The 22,228-nt window shown below is 47.7% G+C and overlaps 1 protein-coding gene across 6 annotated transcripts; it reads left to right on the top strand.

Moving 5' to 3' along the window:
• Positions 1-2,473: 2,473 nt before the first annotated feature.
• Positions 2,474-20,510, top strand: Pex5 (peroxisomal biogenesis factor 5). 6 transcript variants are annotated; one of them, XM_055609350.1, is made up of 16 exons: positions 2,474-2,718; positions 3,803-3,966; positions 4,234-4,269; positions 4,554-4,686; positions 4,887-5,018; positions 10,996-11,101; positions 11,520-11,610; positions 12,003-12,113; positions 12,341-12,436; positions 12,796-12,915; positions 17,063-17,206; positions 17,357-17,427; positions 18,010-18,222; positions 18,466-18,631; positions 18,897-19,054; positions 19,190-20,510. In XM_055609350.1, exons 2-16 carry the CDS (start codon positions 3,820-3,822, stop codon positions 19,389-19,391), a joined length of 1,926 nt encoding a protein of 641 aa, XP_055465325.1. In that variant the 5' UTR covers positions 2,474-2,718; positions 3,803-3,819; the 3' UTR covers positions 19,392-20,510. The 6 variants fall into 6 exon arrangements, with proteins under 6 accessions (XP_055465325.1, XP_055465324.1, XP_055465327.1 ...); XM_055609349.1 differs by lacking the exon at positions 2,474-2,718 and adding an exon at positions 3,194-3,238; XM_055609351.1 differs by lacking the exon at positions 2,474-2,718 and adding an exon at positions 3,408-3,487.
• The last annotated feature ends 1,718 nt before the right edge of the window (positions 20,511-22,228 follow it).

The raw sequence follows: 22,228 nt of genomic DNA, 5'->3' as shown, positions 1-22,228 counted from the left end.
CTGCTACAAACTCAACTCCACAGCACTTCCTCTCAACTCACTGACTCAACCAAACTGCCTGAACAGACCTGCCTAGAACTCAGAGATCTGCATGTTTCTGTCTCCCAAGTGCTGGGATTAAAGGCGTGTACCATCAGGCCTGGACCTAAGCTTTTCTTTACCTGAAACTTGTTCTTTACTAGGCTGGTCTTGAACTCAAAGATCTGTTTGCCTCTGACTCTTGGGATTAAAGGCATTCCAGCTGGATCGCACAGACCTAGAAGGTCATTGGATGTAATTTCTTGTAGAGCAGCCATGTTCTGAACTGAAAGTCCACACATGGGTGTAATCTCAGCACTCAGAAGGTAGAAATAGGGCCAGGAATTCAAGGCCAGCCTGGGCTACATGAGAATGATCATAATGCCCCTCCCCACCAAAGCCAGACATGGGCTCATGCTCATGATCTAAGCACACAAGGCACTGAGGCTGGAGGACCGCAGCGAGTTTGAGGTGGGCTTGGGCTACACAGTGAAACACTGTTAACAAAGACAAAACAAGAAAGCATAGTATAGCCGAGGCTTAGAGTGTGGACTCCGCAATCAGACTATCTAGGTCAGAGATCAAGAAAGCAAGGCTTGGCTTTCCCCCTCTCTTTGTAGGGTCTAAAAGCTAAGTATGTGGATTTTGGTTGTTGTTGACATTTTAAAGTGATTGAAGTAAAGTCAAAAGAATGGTATGTTGGGAGAATCATATGAAACTGTCTTCAGAGTGAAGAAGCACTTTGAATGGAACACAGTCATGCCTACCCCACGGCTCTATTGTGAAATGCCAGGGATGCCGGGACAGACTGTAGATCCAATTGCGTTCCTTGTTGGACTCTTTACAAAGGTGGATGCTACTGGCCTGCATTCAAATCCCAGCCTTAAAAATCGTAGTCCTGGGCAAGTCCCAGCATTTCTGAGTCTTAGTTTCTTCACCTGTTAAGTGGGTGTGGCTTGATCTTAATGGTTATTAAGTGGATTACGAAATCAATGTTTGAAAAGTGCTTAAGACCTCACTTGGCATGTGGTGAATGTAACGTGTGTCTGAAAGTTAGAGGATTTCCTGTTCCTTTTGAATCGGCTGAATATTAAGGAGTATATACTTCTTTTTTATAAAAAGATATTTCTTTTATGATAAAAATGATTTTAAAGTTAAACCTAGATGGAGTGTTTTCACATTTAGAACCTCAATGAGCTAAATATAATTAAGCACCCATACAACTTATTTAGCCTTTTTTCCAGCACCCCCAGGACTGTGGGGCCAGTCTCCATGAAGAAGTCTGGCTTATATCAAAGGTCTTTAGGGTCTACAAGGAAGACTTCTCCAAGTCTAAGAGGCAGGAATGTATAATAGGTCAGTGTCTGGAGTTATGCTTGCATTGATTAAAGTGTGTGCAGGGTGGTGTGTGTGTGTGTGTGTGTGTGTGTGCATGCTTGTTCATGATCTGCATGCATGCTGAAGTCAGAGGACTTCAAGGGGGTATCAGGACTTCAGCTCTCAAGGGGGTATCATTTTCTCCGCTCGTGGGACCAGGGGATTAAATTTAGGCCATCAGGCCTGTGTACAGATGCCTCTAACTGCTGAGCCATCTTGCCAGCTCTGCTTGCATTGATTCTGACTTCCTAGATGTCTGATTTTTTTGGGGGGGTGGGGTGAGTCTTACTTGTAAAATAGGGTTAGTAATATCTTTTCCATAGGAGTGTCATGGAGATCAGGATGATTCATAGTGCTAACGCTCACCAAGTGTTTAGTGCGACACCTGGGGTGTACCACCCGTTTCGTAAGCATCAGTTACTAGCATAGCCACCGTCCCAAGTTCTTGGCATAGTGAATTACGTGTGTGGTGAGCTTTGAGGGCTACAGGGAGATGTCCTCCTGCTTCCCTGGTGTTCTGAAATCTAAAACATATCCTTTCCTTAAACACTGCCTTCTCCAGAGATTCTCCCGTTTAAAGTATTCATCTTTCAAGAGGGCATCCTTTCCTCCCTGGTGTGGTTTAGTGTATTAGTTGCTAGGCTCTTTCTGTACAGTGGCATCCTGGGGACAGTGGAACAAGGGCTAGGATTTGTGGTCAAGGAGAATGGGGCTTAGGACCCTCTGGAAGCTATTGAAAATGTACTGAAGACAGAAACATTGCACAATATTCTGCCTTGTTCAACCACCGCAATTCCTGTTTTTCTAGGGATGAGTTTACACAGCCTGTGCTTCCCTAGGAAGGCTACCTTTGAAATCTTCAGGACAGCAAAGAACCAAGCCTGCCCCAGGGCGCCACCTGCTGACCATGGGCTGGGACGGGTCCTGCCTTTCTAGCAACAATTTCATTCCAGCTTTCTGAACCCCTCCCCTTCCCAGGACGTCAAGGAGTCCTTTGGTCTTGGACCTAGGTGAGATATCAAGGTTTGTTTGTCAGTGACCTTGAGGCTTGGCACCCGAGCCGGTTCTCCGGCAGATGGTGGTGCCTGAGGCTTAGTTCATATTTCCTCATCAAAGGTATTTCTTGCCACGTTTTCCCAACTTGGAACTGCGGTAATCAGGCCATCATGACCTTGACCAGTAGTGATGCTGGAAGAAGTGAGGAGTGACTCACGGCGCTCTCCTCATCCACTCCCGGCTTGAGGTCTCGGAATGCGTTGGACCCTATTTTCGTCACCAGAATTTGTCATCATCCGGCGCTATTCTCTTCATTACGCAGACACGGTAGAGGAATTGGGGGCAGGCCTCTCTCTCCTTGGAGGCCGTGACGCTGTCCTGAAGAAGCACGTGGGAAGGGGGTCAGGCCTAGGCAGCCTAAGCAGGTCATAGCTTTGACCCTCGAAATCTCCTGGGCTCTGTTTGGGCGATTTAGAGGAGGAGGAGGAGATCCAGTGAAGAGAGCTGAGCCTTGGATCCTGCAACCTTGGCGTTTCTGCAAAACCCCAGAATCCTCTCCTAGCTCCATTCCTCTTGGGTTTTCCACTAAATAAACCCCGGCGTTCTACGGACGGCAGGAGCGCTCCCCAAAACAACTGTCCAGGACTTCCCCTTTAAGGCCCTCGGCCCCGCCCACCACGCTGCGCAGACCCAAGGCCCCGCCCCTTCACCAGTTTCCGTTGAGCTGGGCCGCAGCGCGTCGGTGCAGGTCCCTTTAAGGCCGAGTCCCGCCCCCTGGCTCCCGCCCCCTCCCCTCCCCCAGCCCACCCCAGGTGCCCCGGCGGGTCGGACCGTGCGGCCCGCGGCGGTGAGCCTTGGAGCTTAGGGGGCGCGGGGTCGGGGCCGGCGAGTCCCCGCCGCTGGGGTGGCCTCGCGGGACGGGGGTGGGGCTGGAGCGGCGGGGCTGGGGGCTCGGGGTGCTGGGCGGGGACCGGCGCGGCGGAGGGGGTGGGGGGCTCAGGTGACACAGGCCGGGGGCAGGGTCCCGCAGCGCTCGCCCGACCCGGGGCGCGGGTCCCCGTGTACCGTCGGCGGCGTTCCCGCTGTCCCTCGTCCGGTTAGAGTCCCGGTCTGGTCGGGTTGATGATGCGTTAGCCGCGCTCCCCGGGGGTCTGGAGCTGCAGTTGGCGGGTGGTGTCCGAGATGCAGCGGTGACAGCTGCGGGGGAAGCCCGAGCCGAAAGCCGTGGCTTGGAGAGGGAAGGCGGGAGGGCACAGACTCCCCTCGGGCTCCGGACACAGCTAGGGGGTGGCCCCGGAGGCCGGCTCGACGTGGGACCGTCGTGGGCCCACCTGCTCTGCAGAGGGGCTGGGGCGTGCGTTGGGGAAGGAGGCTGGCCCTGGGACCACAGTTCTAATCTTCTGTCCATCAGGGAGCTGGTTGGTCACCATGGCAATGCGGGAGCTGGTGGAGGGCGAATGTGGGGGTGCCAACCCGCTCATGAAGCTGGCCACCCACTTCACCCAGGACAAGGCCCTTCGGCAGGAGGGACTGAGGCCTGGGCCCTGGCCCCCAGGAGCCTCAGCCGCGGAGACGGTGAGTGTTCTAGAGCCGGAGAGCCCATTTCTTCAGCTGCTTTCTCTGTTGCTCAAGTCGTAGCAGCCACCACTCAGCAACACTGGAGTGAGCTCTGTGCAGATTTACACAGAGGAGGATGATATTTTATAGACAAAGAAGCTGAGGCTTTGTGGAGGCTCCTGACTTGCCTCGGGCCGCCTAACCTGTAGGGTCAGAGTTGGGCTGTACTCTGCATGCGTGTGGCCTTCCTCACTTTGGGTATTACCTATTTCTTTCCTGCCTTAGGTTTCCAAGCCTTTGGGAGTAGGCTCTGAAGATGAGGTAAATATCAGAAGTTTCTTTTCTGTCTTTTTTCGGGGATGGTGGTGTTCATGGTGATTTTTTTTTTTTAACCTTTAAAAAAGATTAAAAAGTCTTCACCAGAGGACATTTGTATGTCAATGTTATCTTCTACTTTTTCTGTCTATTTTTCTGGTTTCCAAATATACGGATAAAATATATTTTTTTCTGTATTCATCTTCATTTTCTATCTGACATCAGTGGGCCCTGCCGCTGGATGAGGCCCTCTGCTCCTAATAGCTTATCTCACCATCTCTCTCTCTTAGTTGGTGGCAGAATTCCTGCAGGACCAGAATGTACCCCTTGTGTCCCGCGCTCCTCAGACTTTCAAGATGGATGACCTCCTGGCGGAGATGCAGGAGATTGAACAGTCAAACTTTCGCCAGGCTCCTCAGAGAGGTGGGTTCAGGGGCTGGGGAGAAGACAGACCAGTTTTTTTTTTCTGGGAGAGGAGGCCAGAGGCCTTCCATCCTTTGATTTTGCTGGCATCAGCAAAAAGAAATGCAGAGGAGACAGAGGCGGTGCCATCCGGGAGTGATTATGAAGGAACGAGAGGTACCTGTTTTCTTTCTTCTTAGTCTTCTCTTGTCTCATTTAAGCCCCTGGTGTGGCGGACTTGGCCTTGTCTGAGAATTGGGCCCAGGAGTTTCTTGCGGCTGGAGATGCCGTGGATGTAGCTCAGGATTATAACGAGACTGACTGGTCCCAAGAATTCATCGCTGAAGTTACAGGTGAGGCTTGTGGGAAAATGTGTACTAGTTATGAAGTGTTCAAACATTTTGTACCGATGTCCTAATTCCTTTCAGGATATAAGGTGGTTTTGGTTGATAATGACTTTTCTACCTTTGTGATTCGTTTCTGTAGGATGTTAGATGTGACTTCTTGTAGCAGTTGTAGGTCATCAAAACATATTAAAGAGAAAACTGGGTTTGAGTGGAGAGAAAAAGAGAGGAGAAGGAAAGAAAGAGAGGGTCAGTTTTGAGTCTGCCTTACCTGCTGACCACTGCAGAGAGAAGGGTCTCTGGCCAAGACTGCGGGCAGCAGTGATCCATGGGTAAGAGCACAAGTGTTGAGGAAGTAGCTTGACAACATACTGTTTAGGTTTCTCCCTAGGTGTAGTTGGCATTTGATCCGGGGACCACGCAGATAGTCTGTCCTGCCAGGCCTCTGCTTCATCCTTTTTCTTGGCTACACACTTTCTCTCAGCCCAATATGTATCTTTAAGGGCATCCTTGGCTTACTGCTTCCTGAGGAATGATTTTCTTCCCGGAGCCAGTCTGATTAGGGCAAAAGGGCGCTCTCCTCTTCCTGATTGCTCACAGAGAGAAGCATTGTTTAGTCTTTTCCATGGTAAGAAATCCAAGAATGGGAAGAGATACAAATGGAGAAAGTTACAAAAATTCTAGACAAGGCAGTCACATGGTCCTGAACGGTTGAAGGTTTTTGAGATAACGGGGCTTTATTGTTTCTCCTTGAACCGTTTCTTATTCTCCTGAAGGCAGAATTCTCCTTATTCTCCCATTCTCCTTATTCTCCTCCACACACAGGAGAAACTCCCTGGAACCCAACACCTAGAATATTGTAGGTGATTTCACCCAAATGCCCTTTCCTAAAGCAAGGTGGGTTAGCAGTGTTTAGGGTTTGCTCTTAGTGCTGAGTGCTCTCCGCTAGATTTAAAGGTTATAAGACTCGTACAGAGAATGTCAGTAGGAGACAAGATAGCCAAACTCAGGCGTCTTTGTACCTAGGTGCCATGCTTTTCAAACCATTATCCTAAACTCTCAGGTCTTCCCTGTGGAACTGCCTCAAGCCCAAATCTGAGCTGTCCAAAGATAGAACCTTTCAGGTTTCACCCAAACCTTAAGTGACACATCTTAGTGCAGAGAGACTTCTGTTGCAGTGGGAGGGTATCAGTCATTTTCCATAATTTAAAGCTAACAGACAGAAACCCCAAACCGTTCAGCTGTCCATGCAGCTAAGTACAATGTGAGAGCCAGATTTTATTATAATTAATTGCTTCCTGTGGGTGAAATCTTCCCTAACTCACAAACGAAGCAGCCTTAGGAAAACATGCTGGACCTGCCGCTCCTGTTCGGTTGTCTTTGAGCTCTTGTTTTGCATTGTTTTTGCAGCTGTGCCTGCGTCACAGGGGCCTGGATGTGGGTACCTGGGGCTGAGCTGTGTGGGCCTGCACTCTGTAAAACTGTCCTGTTGTAGCAGGGCCTCTGGTAGCGAATGAATGAGTGCATTGAAGTTTGGGAGAAAAAGCTAAAAGAAATTGATTTTCTAGGAATTCATGTTCTATCTAAAAGATTCATTTTTATTTTATGTGTGTGGGTCTTTTGCCTGTGTGTATGTCTGTGTCTCACATGTATGCATTACCTGCAGAAGAAAAGGATATAAAGACCTCCGACATTGGAGTTTGAGGCTGTTGTTAGCTGCCAAACAGGGTCTGGGAATTGAACCCAGGTCGTCTGGAAGAGCCCTTAAATAAGGCAGTCCCCCTAATCGCCAAGCCATCTCTGCAACCCTAGAATTCATGTTTTAAAAATGGCTTTTTCATAGTGTTAGTGGCCGATAATGGCAATGACATAAATTAACTTTTTTTTTTTTAATGGGTAAGTAGATTTGATACAAAATAGTATACTTTTTAAGGTCTTACTAATTAAATTTTGGCGTTTGTGAGACAAAAATCTCACTGTAGCCCTGGTGTGCGTCCAGCTCACTTTGTATAGCAGGCTGGCTTGAGTTTCTGCTGTCTCTGCTGTCTTACTATATAGCCCTGGCTGGCTTTGGACTCACAGTTCTGCCTTTGTATCTCAACTCTTGGGGTCATAGGCATGCTTTGTATATTCTTATTTTTTTAATTCCCATGTTTAATATTCTAGAATTATTCAAAAGCACTTTTGAAGCTTATCTTTATTTTAGTTTTTTTATATGTAAAATTTTACAGTCTTGGTAAGTGTGGAAAAAAAAAAGAAACCATATAGGAATGTTCCATGTTGCTATCTCACAGATTCTCCCAGTGGTGGTCAGGAGATCCGCTTTGGTACAGCCCACAGAGCTCACTGGTTTTCCCTGGTTTTACATCCATTATCTGTGTGTGAGCAGTTTGGTGCAACTTCACCAGATGTGTAGATTTGCATAAGCACCATCCCGGTTCAAGAGCTAGTGCATCAGCGTGCAAGACCCACCCCTCTTTTTTTCCTATCCTACTTCAGATAGAGCCATCTGCCGGGTTTTCTGGCCAGTCTGCATCTTGTGCTTACTCAGATCTAGAGATGAAACTCAGCCCTCAGGTGGTCTGAATTTAGACAGACCCAGTTGACATGCTGTGTTTATTACTCAGGGTTCTCTAGAGGAACAGAAACTTATAGAATGGAGAGAGGGGAGGAGGAAGATTCATTAGAGTAGCTGTGGTCCAGCTAGAACAGCAAATGGCTGTCTACCAACAGGAGATCCAAGAATCCAATGGTTGTGTAGTTCACGAGGCTGGATGTCTCAGCTGGTCTTCAGTAAATGCCAGAATCCTGAAGAAGAGGGCTCTCATGCCAGGGATACGGAGCGCAAAGAGAGAGCAAGCTTTCTTCTGCCATGTCTGGAACAGACTGACGGCTAGCCATACTGTGTCAGCTGCCAGCAGAAGGTGTGGCCCAGGTTAAAGGTGGATCTTCCCATCTCAAAAGATGTTTAAAAGTGGGTCTTCACACTTCAAATGATTTAATTAAAAAAGGTCTCTCACAGGTGTACCTAGCTGCTTGGGTTTTAGTTAATTCGGATACAGTCAAGTTGACAACCAAGAGCAGCCATCACAGTGTGTGAGGTTCACAGGCAGCTGTGCAATGCAAACTGGTACTGTTGTAGGGAGAGTTGCAGGAAGCGGAGCAGAGGGTGGTTGGTGATAGGTCTTCCGTGAATAGAGGAGGAAGAGCTGTGGGGTGATCACAGGGAGGAACAGTCTTCCTACGATGCTCTCTAGGCTCCCCACCACCCCACAGTAATGACGGCCGCTCCCTTTCGTTACTGTTTTATTGTCACAGAAACTCCTGTGCACTATCTGTTATCTGTTATAGAGAAGGAAGTGGACGCTCAGAAGTTAAAACAACTACACTGAAAAACACGGTGAATGCTGTGTGCAGTTGAGGTTGGAATGTGGTGACCCTCTGCTCCCGGTAGAACCTGCATCCTTTACCCAGAACTCACTCATCAGGGTTCGGGGTTCTGAGAGTTTGACCTTCCAACTTGTAGATGTGCTCAGACAGCACAGATACACAGTGACAGGTTGTATGATGAGATAGCTGTGTCACTGGCTCTCACTCTGCTTATTATATGTGACCTGAGACAGTCACTTTCTCTCTGAATTTAGACATACAATAAAGGCATGTCTAAATGGATTCAGTTTTTGGTAAGAATTTCTCAAAAAAGGTTGTGAAGCCTCATGTTGCTCCTTTGGTTATTTTATCTAATTCCTTTGCTGGGGCAGGTTCCCAGTGCTGGGAAATTTGGGGTCTTGAGAGCCTCAGCCAAACTGTGTTAGGTTGTTGTTGTTAGTGTTTTGAGGTGCTGGGGAGAATTCACACTCTTGTACATTCAAGGCCGAAGTTTAACACTGATGTGCACTCCTACCCCTGAATTATAGCAGGTAATGGTGACGTTACTCACCTGTGTGTCTTTCCCTCCAGATGTGTGGTGTATGTGTAGTAAAGTCACAGACTTTAGATTTTTTTTTTTTTGTATTATTTTTTTATTGTTGATGAGAACATTCTGCAGACATGGTTTGTGTCTTTGTGTGCCTCTGTGGCCTCAGGATCACTCATGGCTAGAATGAGAGAAAGGAGAAAATGGAGAGGAAGGAGGAAGGACTCATTATTTTTCAACACATCTGGACTAAGGAGCTGGAAGATGTTACTGAAATGTTTTGTTATTAATCATTTGTTTTTCAGTCTTCACTTGTAAGCCAGAGCCTAGTTAGGATAAGGGGAGAAAAATGTTACTGCAGGACCCGGAGGGCAGAGCCTGAGGTTGTTGATGACTCTTGAAATTAAGATGCAGGATCTGTAAACCCAAACAGTTGCCAGGGATACGTTTTCATTATGCTAATTATACATCGCTTATTCATAATTAGGTGTGTGTGTTCTGAGGCCCTTGGTTCCTTTTTTCTTTGAGATTATGACGTTATTTTCTCAGATTTTGAGATTGCTTTGTTGAAATTACTCAGGTCAAGTCTTAGGTGAAGTGGCGTGTGCATCAATACTAAGAGGATAGCGGTCTTCTCAGTACTAAAGCAGTGACAGTCAGACCATCCTCCAGTTGGGGACTGGGTGACCATGTCAGCATCTGGGATGTAAAGATGGCTGACAGAGTAGAAGGCACCTGGGCTGGCGCCTTCTCTGCTACCTTGGCAACACTAACCTGCTCACTGCTTGGTAGGACAAAGTTCAAGAGGTTGAGAAACAGTTCAGTGCCCTCGTTCAGTGTTTGTTCCCATGGGTATGGTGCCCTTTGTCACGCGTTTCTAAGATAACTTCAGAATTTGCCTGAAAAACATGGCCTCTTAAAATGAATCAATGTGACAAAAGGGTCAGGGGTTGTAGCTCTGGCCTGTAATCTCAGGACTTGGGAAGTGGTGACAGAAGATCTTGAGTTCAAGACCAGCTTGGCTTGCACTCTGAGACCCTGTCTTAAAAAACCCAAACACCAACAGCATAGTGACAAGGCCAGAACAGTGTTTATCTCTGGGTGTAGAGCCAGGGTCGGCACACGCTTTATGCTGTATGCAGAATTCCAGGGAGGAAGCCCGGTGCTCCCTGCTTCTTACTGAGGACTGTAGACTTCAGGAAAAAGGATTTGGAAGGATAGGGAAGAGGAAAAGAAGAAAGAGGAGGGAAAATAGGAAAATAAAGGTGTGTGTGTGTGGCCAGACATGGCGTCTCATGCCTTATATTCCAGCTAGAGGCAGGGGGATCTCTGTTAATTTGAGGCTAGCCTGGTCTATATATATGTAGTCCTGGCTGTCCCAGGACTACATCTCAACACTCCCATTTTTCTCCAAAAAAAAAAGAAAGAGGGAGATAATATGGTCAAAACTCATTATATGGACATCTGGAAATGGCATATTGAAGCTCCTTACTTTGTACAACAAATATACTTTAATAAAGATTAGAGAGAAAGTTTATCTTATGTGTATTTTTTTTCCTATGTGTGTCTATGCACTGCTTGTGTGCTTGGTGCCCTTATGGTCAGAAGAGAACACTTGGTCTCCTGGAACTGAAATTACAGTCAGTTGTGAACCACTACGTGGGTTCTGGGAATTGAACCCAAGTGCCCTAGTAGAACAGCCAGTGCTCTTAACCACTGAGCCATCTCCCTACCCTACACTCCTTTAAAGAGAAGCTCTTTTTATAGTCTTCAAATTTTGAGCCTTCTGTTTCAGCTTTGGGAGTGCTAAATTCTTCCCTGAGCCTCCTTGGTAGGTCTCCCATTCTCAGGTTTTTATAAACTTCCATTCCAGCCCCCTTGGGAATCGCTCAGGCACTGAAGAGGATGCCGAGGATTTCTTAGAATTCTCTTTTGAGGAGGGACTCTCAGGGACTCCACAGGGCTCAGTTTGTTTTGTTTTGGTTGAGTGGGTCAGCGGGTCTGTGTTACGTTCTTTTTCTCTGGTCTCACACTGAACCCTTGATGAGCTCCGTTAACTACTCTTTGCAGACCCCTTGTCTGTATCCCCGGCCCGATGGGCTGAGGAGTATCTGGAGCAGTCTGAGGAGAAGCTGTGGTTGGGAGAGCCGGAAGGAACATCTACCACCGACCGATGGTGAGTCCAGTGTCGTCCGTGGGTTGCTGTGAAGAAAGTACAGATCTGGGTAGCTTTCCCAGCTTCCTCCGTCCACATTCTCACTAGCTTGCAGTTTTTCTTTTTTCTGCTTCGTTTATTGACATATCTAGTCGTGTTGGGTAGTAATCCTGCCTGTTCCAGAGATTTGTGACTGTCTTAATGCATCCTGTTTCCTTGAGCTAGCCTCTCCTCCCTCCCTTCGGAGCTCATGGGGAAGGAAAAGTAAAATCACTTTCCCAGTTTCACCGAAGTCTTCTCCTTTAATGTGACTTGGAGCTTGGAGCTCCTCACACGGGGTGGCATTATTGCCCACCCCTGTAAGAACTGTGTGCCATAGGGCAGGTTTGCTGAAGGGGTGTGGGCACTGGGGTGGGTGACTTGGTCATCCTTGCCGTAGGTACGATGAATATCATCCCGACGAGGACCTGCAGCACACAGCCAGTGACTTTGTATCCAAGGTGGACGACCCCAAACTGGCTAACTCTGAGGTGAGCCACCTCCTGCTGCATTGCTCGGCAGAGCTGGGATTGAAGGCAGAAGCCCTCTTTCCCTCACGGTACTGTGTTGTAAGAGGAGGATGGGGCTCTAGAACTGTCTCCCTCTGGAGAACGAAGACTTTGGATCCGGCTACACCTTCCCACTACTCCCCTCATTTCTTTTTCTACTCCCCGTTGTCTTTTCTGTGCCTTCTCAGCTCTGTAGAGGCAAAAGTCCCCTGTGTCTGTTCTCCTCTTCCCCCCACCCCAGGGCCTTTAGCATTATCCTGATGCAGCTAGAGGGGTGCATAGGGAGGGAGAGTGTAGGGTCTCCTGGGGCATAGTTGAGAGCGGACACCTGGAAGTCCTGTCCCAAGGTGCCTATGTGTGTCTCTGTGCCCCAGTTCCTGAAATTCGTGCGGCAGATTGGCGAGGGGCAGGTGTCCCTGGAGTCCGCTGCAGGGTCTGGCCGAGCTCAGGCAGAACAGTGGGCAGCAGAGTTTATACAGCAGCAGGTAGGCTATTGTCCCTCCCCAGCTTGCTTCAGGCTGCTGCCAGAGGCTGGGTCAGTGTTCAGGGGGAAGGGGTTCTATTGACAGTTTGCCTGAGAGCATCTAGATCCTGAGCGGGTGGGGCAAGATTCTGAGATCATCGAGGCTGGTGGTGTTTAATGGGGTTTCAGTCCGCCTGTGTTAACGGGAAGGAAGGGGATGGAGGTGGTAGTGATCATTGTTTGTCACAGGGCACATCAGAGGCCTGGGTCGATCAGTTCACAAGACCAGGAAACAACACATCTGCTCTTGATGTGGAATTTGAACGAGCCAAGTCGGCTATAGAGGTGAGAGCAGCTGGTGTAGGCACGGGTGCTCCGGGACCACACCCTCCCGTGGAGAGTATGGCTTTATTAGTGTCAGAGGTGGTGGGCATTGGTCCAGATGTGCTGGATCATCTGGGTCGGAATTGCGTAGGTGCGGGAGGGATGCTTTTTTAAAAAAATGCAAACTCTTGGCCATCCTTCCAGATTCCTGCATCAGAATCTAGGGGTAGGCCCAGGGAATTTGCATTTTATAAAAGCTTCTCTGATGATTGCCAAACACATTAAAGTTTACAACCTGTTGCCCTAAGGACTATCCCCCGGTCTCGGAGGGTGGGTGGTTATGAAACACCTCCCTTTTCTCTGCTTTCCCTTCCTTACAGTCTGATGTCGATTTCTGGGACAAGTTGCAGGCAGAGTTGGAGGAGATGGCAAAACGGGATGCTGAGGCTCACCCCTGGCTTTCTGACTATGATGACCTCACATCCGCTTCCTATGACAAGGTAAGAGACCCTGGCTTTCCAGGTTCTAGAATTTGAAGTTTCCATGCTGAAGCAACTACTGCTTTTGAGCCTCTTCTGTGAAGAGAAGTCTGATTGATGCCTTGGCGCCTGCTGACCGATAATTGAGTGTACTATGGTCTTGAGGTTAGAAGGTTAGTAGGAATGTGTTTGTCAAGTCATACAGTGACATAGTGCCCACTAGGGAGGCTTACACACAATGTGCTAAGAGCAGATGAGTAGGTCTTCTTTGGAGGTTGCACTGGGACAGTTTATCTGTGGCTGACTTCTCTGCTGGACAGATCATTTCTCTGTCCACGCTGTGACATGTATCCTTTTTTTTTTTTTTTAAGCTCATGAGTTCAAACCCCCTTCTCCAATGCTGGGGATCAAACCAGGGTTGTTATGTGCTAGGAAGCACTGACTGTCCTGCTGAGCTACAACCCAGCTCTCATTTAAGTTCTCATCTCCTCTTGTAGGAAGCAGGCTCTTGTCCAAGTACAGGATTTCAAAGAATTACATTAAATAACTTAGACAAAGGAAAATTTCCCAGTAGTCTGTGGTGAAAGGTGGTTGGCTTTTGCTTGTAGTGCGTGCTGTTGACTTAGCTGTTAGACTATGGAAGCGTAGTCTCAGTGTTAGTAAATCTGCTTGTGGATTGGGTCCTTGGGATGTGGCTGATGATTGAGCTTCTGAGTTGAAGCAGGAAGGGAAGGAAAAGACTTGCTTGGTTTTCAGAAAGACAGAATAGGAACTGAGCAACACCTCTTTCTCAGCTCACATGTGGAGCATCCTGAGATGCGAAGCTGAGTGCTGGAGGTGGATGTTGACAGAGGGAGCTGTGCAAAGACAGGAGGATGAAGTTCAGGGGACTATAAAGAGGTTAGGGCTCAAGAGCCTCGTGAACAACCTAGTACAAGGGAAAAGTGACTGTGTGGTTTCCATTAGATCTGGGCTTGTCTGAGAATGATCTTGTGTGGTATGTTAAGGAATTTCTTGGGACCTTGCCTTGTATTTTGCCATACCATTAATTCCTCTTATAGAATAACACTTGCATTATCCTACATTAGCAACTTGATATGCTGTTAACCTGTAAGTGGAATTCCCATACATTTGATAAATGGAGACATAAGTCCTATATTCATATGGACAATATTTCCTCTTAGTGTCTATTACGCCCGTATTTATGACATGCTATGCAGAATAACTTTTTAAGTTAAAAGTTTGATTTAGTCTGTTATTCCCATATTTATGACATGTTGGGCCAAATACACCTTTAAATTAAAAGCTTAAAAGTATAACGAGGGAGCCAGGCATGGTGGCGCACACCTGTAACCCTAGTGCTTGGGAGGCTGAGGAAGGATGACTGTAAATTAGGCTAACTTAGGTTAGTGAGATAGTATTTCAAAACAAACAAAAACTGTAACTAAGGTATTAGATCCATGAACCCTTTTTGATGTCATTGATACCTTGAAATATCGTAAAACTAGGCTTAGAAACACTTGCACAAATGCTTTCCAGTGATGCTCCACTTGTTATTCACTAGTAGTGAAAAGTTAAGTCCTGGCTGTCCTTAAACTAAATCGTACTGAATTATATGGAATTATCTGAGTTCATTATTAAATAAACTCATGGGTCTTTTTGTGCTTTTAATTTTTTTGCGTGTGTCTCTGGTGTGCACGTGTGTGCTGGCAGCAGGGATTGTCATGGGCTGTCTTCCTTAATTGCTTTGCACTTTCCCCTTTGGGGCAGGGTCTCTTGCTGAACCCAGACTCCCTGACTCTGACTAGCTTGCCCGGGGAGCCCCTCTCCAAGGGGACTCCAAGCCCACTTTTATTGTGGGTGTTGGGGATCCAATCCCTGGTCCTCACGCCTTCCTGGCAAGCGCTTTTTCCACTGAGCCATCTCTGCATCCCTCTCTAAATTCTTTTTTATTGATAACCCTTAGATTTTTCAGAGGACACATACACACACACACACACACACACACACACACACACACACACCCCTACCTAAAGACACTGTAAAGTGTTATCAGAAGTGTTTCTGTAATGGAGGGACTCTGACACAGTGCTCTCTGCAGTGTGAGCTTTGTAAAGTCTCTGTAGTCAGACTTTGGAACAGCCCAAGGCAGTGGGGCCAGACACGGTGACTGGCTGGGTTAGAACTTTGGGGTTGCGCGTGATGCTCAGCTCACTGTGCGTCCTGTAGCCTGTGCCTGGTTCCTTCAGAGCAAATATTTCATCTTTGCATAGTGGAATAATATTTAATCCTGTTTGAGCAGTAATTGATGAGACCATAGGTAACAGGGTCTAGAGGAAACTCGTGTTTAAAAGATGATGACGTCCATCGATTGCTTTGTCTGCTGAAGACCCGTGAAGAAGTCTCATCACTGCTGACTGTTACTCACAGCATTGTGCCTTAAGGAAGTAGCTACAGCCACTGTTAGAGAATTCGGTTTTAAGAGTTTTAGTAAGGCTCTCAGTAGCTTTGAGACATAAATTGTATTCATTAGGAAATTATATGTTATAACATTATCTGTTTCTGACATGATGGCTCAGAGGCTGGGTTGATGATGGACAGCAGTTAAAGTTGAGTGTAAAAATATTTATGCTATTGAATTCAGATGACCTAGGGCAGAAGTGGCTGAAAGAAACCAAAAGAGTAGCTTGTTATACCTTAAGATTAAAGTCTAAATGTCAGTGTTCATGAATAAAATTTGATGGTGACAGCTATGCTCATTGCTTACATATTTCCCAGACTCCTCCTGTGGTAGAATCGAGTACTTGCAAGGTGTGGCGTATTTATTATTTGGTCATTTACTGAGAAACATGCTATCCCTGTAGTAGTGTCTTTTTCTGATTTTTTTTTTTCAATACAGGGTTTCTCTGTGTAGCCCTGGCTGTCCTGGATTCACCCTGTAGACCAGGCTGGCCTCAAACTCAAGAGATCCTCCTGCCTCTGCCTCCCGAGTACTGAGATTAAAGGTGTGCACCTGGCTGCTTTGTGACTTTTTAGTATTTCCCTGCTATACCTGTGACACATTCCCTGCATCCATCTCCAGTTATGCGTCCCATGCCTTGAACCCCCACCTGCCCCCGTGAACTGTCCCTGCCGCTCATGACTCGTGCTTTAGAGCTTGGAGCTTCTGAGTCTTCCCTCATTTCACAGTGATACCCAAGCAGGCCGTGTTGTCTGTATTCTGAGCAGTTTAATGCCAAGTTCTCTGTACTATGTTTGAAGTTGTGTTCACCAAACTGTCTGGTGCCCTGCAAACGGTTTTCCTCCCCAGAAGGAATATTGTATTTGTCCAAAGCCATGTGCCTCACCAGCACCTTTGGCCTTGCCTTGTTATCTCCTACTTCATGTCAAATGCCAGTTGGCAAAGCTTGTTCGATGACATTGTAGCTTTCTCAGCTGGGAAGTCCCCAGCCAGAAGAGAATAATGTCTTACATAGACATCCTCTGTCATCAGATTTGGGGGTCCAAGTCTCATTTAAAAGTTAGAAGCCCAGTGTGGTGGCTTGTGTCTGTGATGGCAGCACTTGGGAGGTGAGACAAAAGAAGAGCTGTGAGTTTGAGGCCAGTCTCGGCCACACAACATGCTATGTAAAAGTCAAACAAATGGACAAAAACAGAAGAAAGGAGGAAACAAGCTTAGCTGTGGGGGATAAACCAAGCATTTCTGATGTTACTCAGTCAGTTCATGCAGCCCCCTGAGTTAGGTAAACCTTCCCGCAGAGGCAGGGCCTCTGCCTCACACCATACTTCCCTCATATATCAGGACATTTTTGGAGGGCAAAATCTATACAGGAGTTAGGAACCGAGGCAAGCCTTCCCTGTGACGAGCTGGTGAGAGGCGTGCTCGGTGGGGAGATGGCAGTAGCTGCCTTGTGAAGACTTCCAAAGTGATGACACTTGCAGGCTCACCCCCTTCTTAGCTACTATAAAGAGGAGATGGCAGCTGAGTTGGTGCTCAGCTTTGCTTTGTCAGGGACGAGCTTCATAATGGCAGAGAATGTGCTACTCCTGAGCGGAAGGAAGCCTTCACCTCCTCCACCTGTCATGGCTGCTGTTCTCCCAGCTCTGCTGCCCTGGCTGTCCATATTCCCTCTCAGGAGTCCCCTCCCCTCACTTTCCTTTTTTCTAGGGGTACCAGTTTGAGGAGGAGAATCCCCTGCGCGACCACCCTCAGCCTTTTGAAGAAGGGCTGCGTCGCCTTGAGGAGGGAGACCTGCCCAATGCTGTGCTGCTCTTTGAGGCTGCTGTGCAGCAGGACCCCAAGCACATGGAAGTGAGTGGGGCCTTGTTCCCACGGCTTCTTCCAGTTTCGTGGGAGGCGGGCAGATGGGTTGTGGTCTCCTCTGGGGTAGTGTGATGGTGAGTGTGGAAAGCCATTGGAGGAGCGGATACAGTCAGTGATGGAACTGCCAATTCCTTCTAGGCTTGGCAGTACCTGGGCACCACCCAGGCTGAGAATGAGCAAGAGCTCCTGGCTATCAGTGCCCTGCGGAGGTGAGTGTGCCACGGTGACAGTGGGTAGATGGAGGCAGCTGCAAGTAGCCCAAAGCCCGATAGGTACCCAGAACCAGGTCTTTGTCTTTTTTTCCCCCGGCCACTAGCACACAGATAAACCTGTGGGATTGTTCAAGTTGCCATGGCTCAGCAGTGGCTAGAGGAGTGGGTGGGAAAGGCTTGATTTTTATCTGTGGGATCCTGGTTGGTCTTTGGCTGCCGAAACTTTGCCCATTTCAGATGTTTTTTTTTTTTGTTTTTTTTTTTTCGAGACAGAGTTTCTTTGTGTATCCTGGACTCACTTTGTAAACAAGGTTGGCCTCGAACTCCATTCAAGCCCCATGTCTCTGCCTCCTTGAGTGCAGATTAAAGGATTAAATTAAGGGATTAAAGGCGTGCCTGACTTCAGATTGGGATCAATAATATGAACTCAAATACCAGAGGGTTCTTCTCTATGTTATGCTGAGAAGGCAGAAGTGAGGCCTCCGTGACTGCATTGCAAAGCCTGGCTCTGGATGCCTGGTGCTGAGGCCTGCTGCTGTCATTTGCAGATCCTGAGTCTGCGCCTCTTTGCCTCATCAGGTGTCTGGAGCTAAAGCCAGATAACCGGACGGCCCTGATGGCGCTGGCTGTAAGCTTCACCAATGAGTCCCTGCAGCGACAGGCCTGTGAGACCCTTCGAGACTGGCTGCGCTACTCACCGGCCTACGCCCATCTGGTGGCTCCTGGCGAAGAAGGGGCTAGTGGGGCAGGACTGGGTCCCAGCAAGCGCGTCTTGGGATCTCTGTTGTCTGAGTGAGTGAGTGTGTGGGATTCCTGGGATGAGGCCAGTAATGCGAATGCCAGTCAGAACATGACCTTGATTTTGGGAAGTTGGGGTCTGCTGAGATCCAGCAGCCTAGACTGTAACGGATTACTCGGAGTCAGGCTGAAAGGGTTGGCATTCTGCCGTGCAGTGCTGTGCCGGGACAGAGCAGGCTGTAAGCTGGAATGAGATAACTCCTAGGAATACAGTTGACTCTTTCTTCTCCTGCTTAGCTCCCTGTTTCTGGAAGTGAAGGAACTCTTCCTGGCAGCTGTGCGCCTGGACCCCACATCCATTGACCCTGATGTGCAGTGCGGCCTGGGGGTCCTCTTCAACCTGAGCGGGGAGTACGACAAGGCTGTGGACTGTTTCACGGCTGCCCTCAGCGTTCGTCCTAATGTGAGCCTCAGGGAAGAAGGTGGAAGAGTCATTTGCACATGGGAGATTGCATTCCAGTGTCCACACAGAGAAAGCTTTAGGGAAAGAAAGGGGGGCGGGGAGAACAGGAGCATGCGGACACAGGGGAGTCTGTACGGGACGACCTGGTGACCACTCTGGGAGCTGCTGTGGCGAAGAGGGTGGGCTAGGCACTATGTTAACTGAGCAGTAGCGAAGCAGGTCCAAGCCTAGCTCATGTTCCCAGACCTCTCCGTCCCTTTCCTAGGACTATTTGCTCTGGAACAAGCTTGGGGCCACCCTGGCCAACGGGAACCAGAGTGAAGAAGCAGTGGCCGCATACCGCAGAGCCCTGGAGCTACAGCCCGGCTATATCCGGTCTCGCTATAACCTCGGCATCAGCTGCATCAACCTTGGGGCTCACCGGTACGGATTCCGTCCGCAGCAGATGAACCTTGTCTTCTCGGCTTTGGTTTCTCATGAGCTGGTCCTCCCTCCTCACGCCCCTCTTGCCTCCCCATTGCCGTTCTGTTCACCAGCTCTCATTTCTCTTCCCTACAGTGAGGCTGTAGAACACTTTCTGGAGGCCCTGAACATGCAGAGGAAGAGCCGGGGCCCTCGGGGCGAGGGCGGCGCCATGTCAGAGAACATCTGGAGTACCCTGCGATTGGCGTTATCTATGTTAGGCCAGAGTGATGCCTATGGGGCAGCCGATGCTCGGGATCTGTCTGCCCTGCTAGCTATGTTTGGCTTACCCCAGTGACAGTGGGATGGGCTGCCCTGTGAGTGTCTGCCTGGAGGGGTCGGCGCTCTGGGTGTGACTCCCTCTCCTCCAATGGGCCTACCAAAGGGGTGGGCTGATGACCACAAGCGGTACGACCTCTCAGGAGCTGCCTCAGTGTAGGGGGGCATAGCTGTGTCCTAGGTCCCACATGATTGTAGGGAATGAGCTGTCTCTGTCCCTTGGTAATTCAAGGGCTGTATATCCAGCTACAGATCTCTTTCTGCTCATCATGCCCTTTCTTGGTGCTGCTTCTTGGGTAGGACCCAATGACATAGGGAAATTGTCATCAGCTGCCATTTCCGATAGGGTCTGCCACATTTGTAAGTCTCTCCTTGCCCTACTCTTCCTGGGAATTGGTAACAGTCCAGCTTCCTTGGGCAGTCGAATGTAAGAGGTCCTCCTGAGCATCTGCGCGATGCTGTCTGGGGTGGGCGTTAGGAGGTGGGCTGTTAACTGACAGGTTGATACGGCTCCACAGCTGAGCTTGGGACAGGTGCTCATGGTTCTGCCACTCACGGGTGAGCTTGGATTCTCTGGGGGTGGTCACCAGAGTGTCCTCAGGGCCAGGGCTTGTCACTGCAGGTGGCATGGCCTATGAGGGAGGGCGGTTCATTTGTGGAATGAGCCCAGAATCTGAGGTGGGACTGTAGGGGGTGTGGTTAGTTCTGCAGTCCCCTCTTCTTTTTGGGATACGTGTGAGTAGGAGCTGAACAAACTCTTGTAGCAAACTGGTTCAGAAGATGCATTCTTGCCAAATTCCCAGCAGAGGGAGGTTCAGTGTTACCATAAGCCTTCTTGAAACATTTACAGGGGATGTCACTGGGAAATCCCCTCCCCCTCATATTACCTCCAGAGGGTGAAGATCAAGGGATGGTGAGGGAGCAGCTGGATTCTTCTCCACTGTTTTCTGTGTGGGGAGATGTACAAACCACACAAATGACTGCTAAGCCTCTTGCCTTGTCTTCAGTAGCTAATGATCAGAGGTTTTTTGTTTTTGTTTTTTTTTTAAACTGCCATGGTCCCAAGGTTCCATACTGAAATTTATTTTTCTTTGTATGCATATGTGTAAATGATTTAAAAATAAAACTGTAAAATATTTGTATGAAGAATAAATTGGACTGCTGTGGGTGGGATTCTGCTGCTGTCTGAAGATGGAATGGTGGGAGGTTGGTAGACTGAGGTTCAACTTTTCCCTTGTGTGTCTTCTAAGTTCTCACTGGCGCAGGGATTACTTGGCCCTCTCTCCAGAACTACTGGGCAGGATAGCTCTGTGGGTAAAGATACTTGTCGTATAAACCAGATGAGATGATTTGATCCCTGAAAGCCATGTGAAGATAGAGGTCAACTGACTCCACAGTCCTCTTACCTCAACATAAAAGAACACGTAGAACCCTGCCACTCATTCTTCGAAGTTACCAGTACCCTGATACCAAAACCTGATAAAGGCACAAGAGAAAAGGAAAAAAAATAGTCTAGATCAATTTCCTTGGTGAACATTGATACAAGATCACTCAGTAGAATACTTGCAAACTAAATTGAGTAACAGATTAAGATCGTGCACCAGTACTAAGTTGGTTTCATTCCAGGGATTTGAAGGTGTTCTAGTTAATTTTTTGTCTGGGATGCAAGTAATAGTTATCTGGGAAGAGGAATCGCAATTAAGAAAACGCCTCCGTCAGATAGCCTGTGGGAGGACCTGGCTCACTGTACCGTCTGGGTAGCTAGTGAGTAAGCAGCACTCGTCCGTGTCCTCTGCTTCACCCCCTGCCTCCAGGTTCTGGCCTTTCATTCCTTTCTTGGCTTCTCTCCCCAAGTGGTTTTTGGTCAGTGTTTTATCACAGCAATAGAAAGCAAAATAGAACAGGCGATACCCTCCATATATGCAAATCAACATTATAGGCCAGCACATAAATAGACTCAGGAACAGAAATCACAACACCATCTCAGTAGATGCAGAAAAGACCTCTGACAAAATTCAACATTCCTTCATGAAAAAAGCATGGAAGACATAGGAACAGAGGGCAGTACTTATCAGAGTACTGTATCATAGCCAACACCTGGGAGGGAGAAAATCTGAAAGTATTTCCTTTAAATTCAGGAATGAGACAGACATACCTCTCCTTTGCTCTTATTCAGTATAGTGCTTGAATGTTATTACCTGGGCAATAAAACAAAAGATACAAATAGGAAAAAAAAAGCTCAAATTATCCCTTTTTGTATACGATGTTATCCTGTACTTAAAGATACCACCAGAAAACACCTGATTAACACTTTCAGCAAGTAACAGGGTGAAAGAAACGTAAAAACCACATTCATAGTACTTAGAAAACAAAGTCAAGGAATAAACCTAACCAGAGAGGTAAAAGACCTTTAAAAATGACAACTTTTTAAGACAATGAAGAAAAGTCCCAATGATACTCTTTACATAGTTAGAAAAAATCCTAAAATTTACATGGAAGCAGAAAAGACTGAATAACCAAAGCAAAAGAACAGAATGAACAATATACCTGTTCTCAAATTATGCTATAAAACCATAGTGACAAAAACAGCACTGTACTGGAAAAAAAAATTCGTATCAATGGAAAGCAAACTTTCGCTGGTAAACACTTTCAGCAAGTAGCAAGGTGAAAGTAAACATAGAGACCCCATTCATAATACTTAAAAAACAAAGCCAAGGAATAAACCTAGCCAGGCAAAAGACCTCTAAAATGAAAACTCTGGAAGTGAATGAAGAACCCAGACATGAATAATACAGCTATGACCACCTAATTTTTGACAAAGGTATCAAAAACATACATTGAGAAAAAGCCCCTTCA

The sequence above is a fragment of the Psammomys obesus genome, unplaced genomic scaffold, assembly GCF_907164565.1.
Source record: "Psammomys obesus unplaced genomic scaffold, mPsaObe1.curated_primary_1811, whole genome shotgun sequence".
In the NCBI taxonomy this organism is placed as follows: Eukaryota; Metazoa; Chordata; class Mammalia; order Rodentia; family Muridae; genus Psammomys; species Psammomys obesus.
Note: the sequence above shows the minus strand (reverse complement) of the source record. Positions and strands in the feature narration are given on the sequence as shown.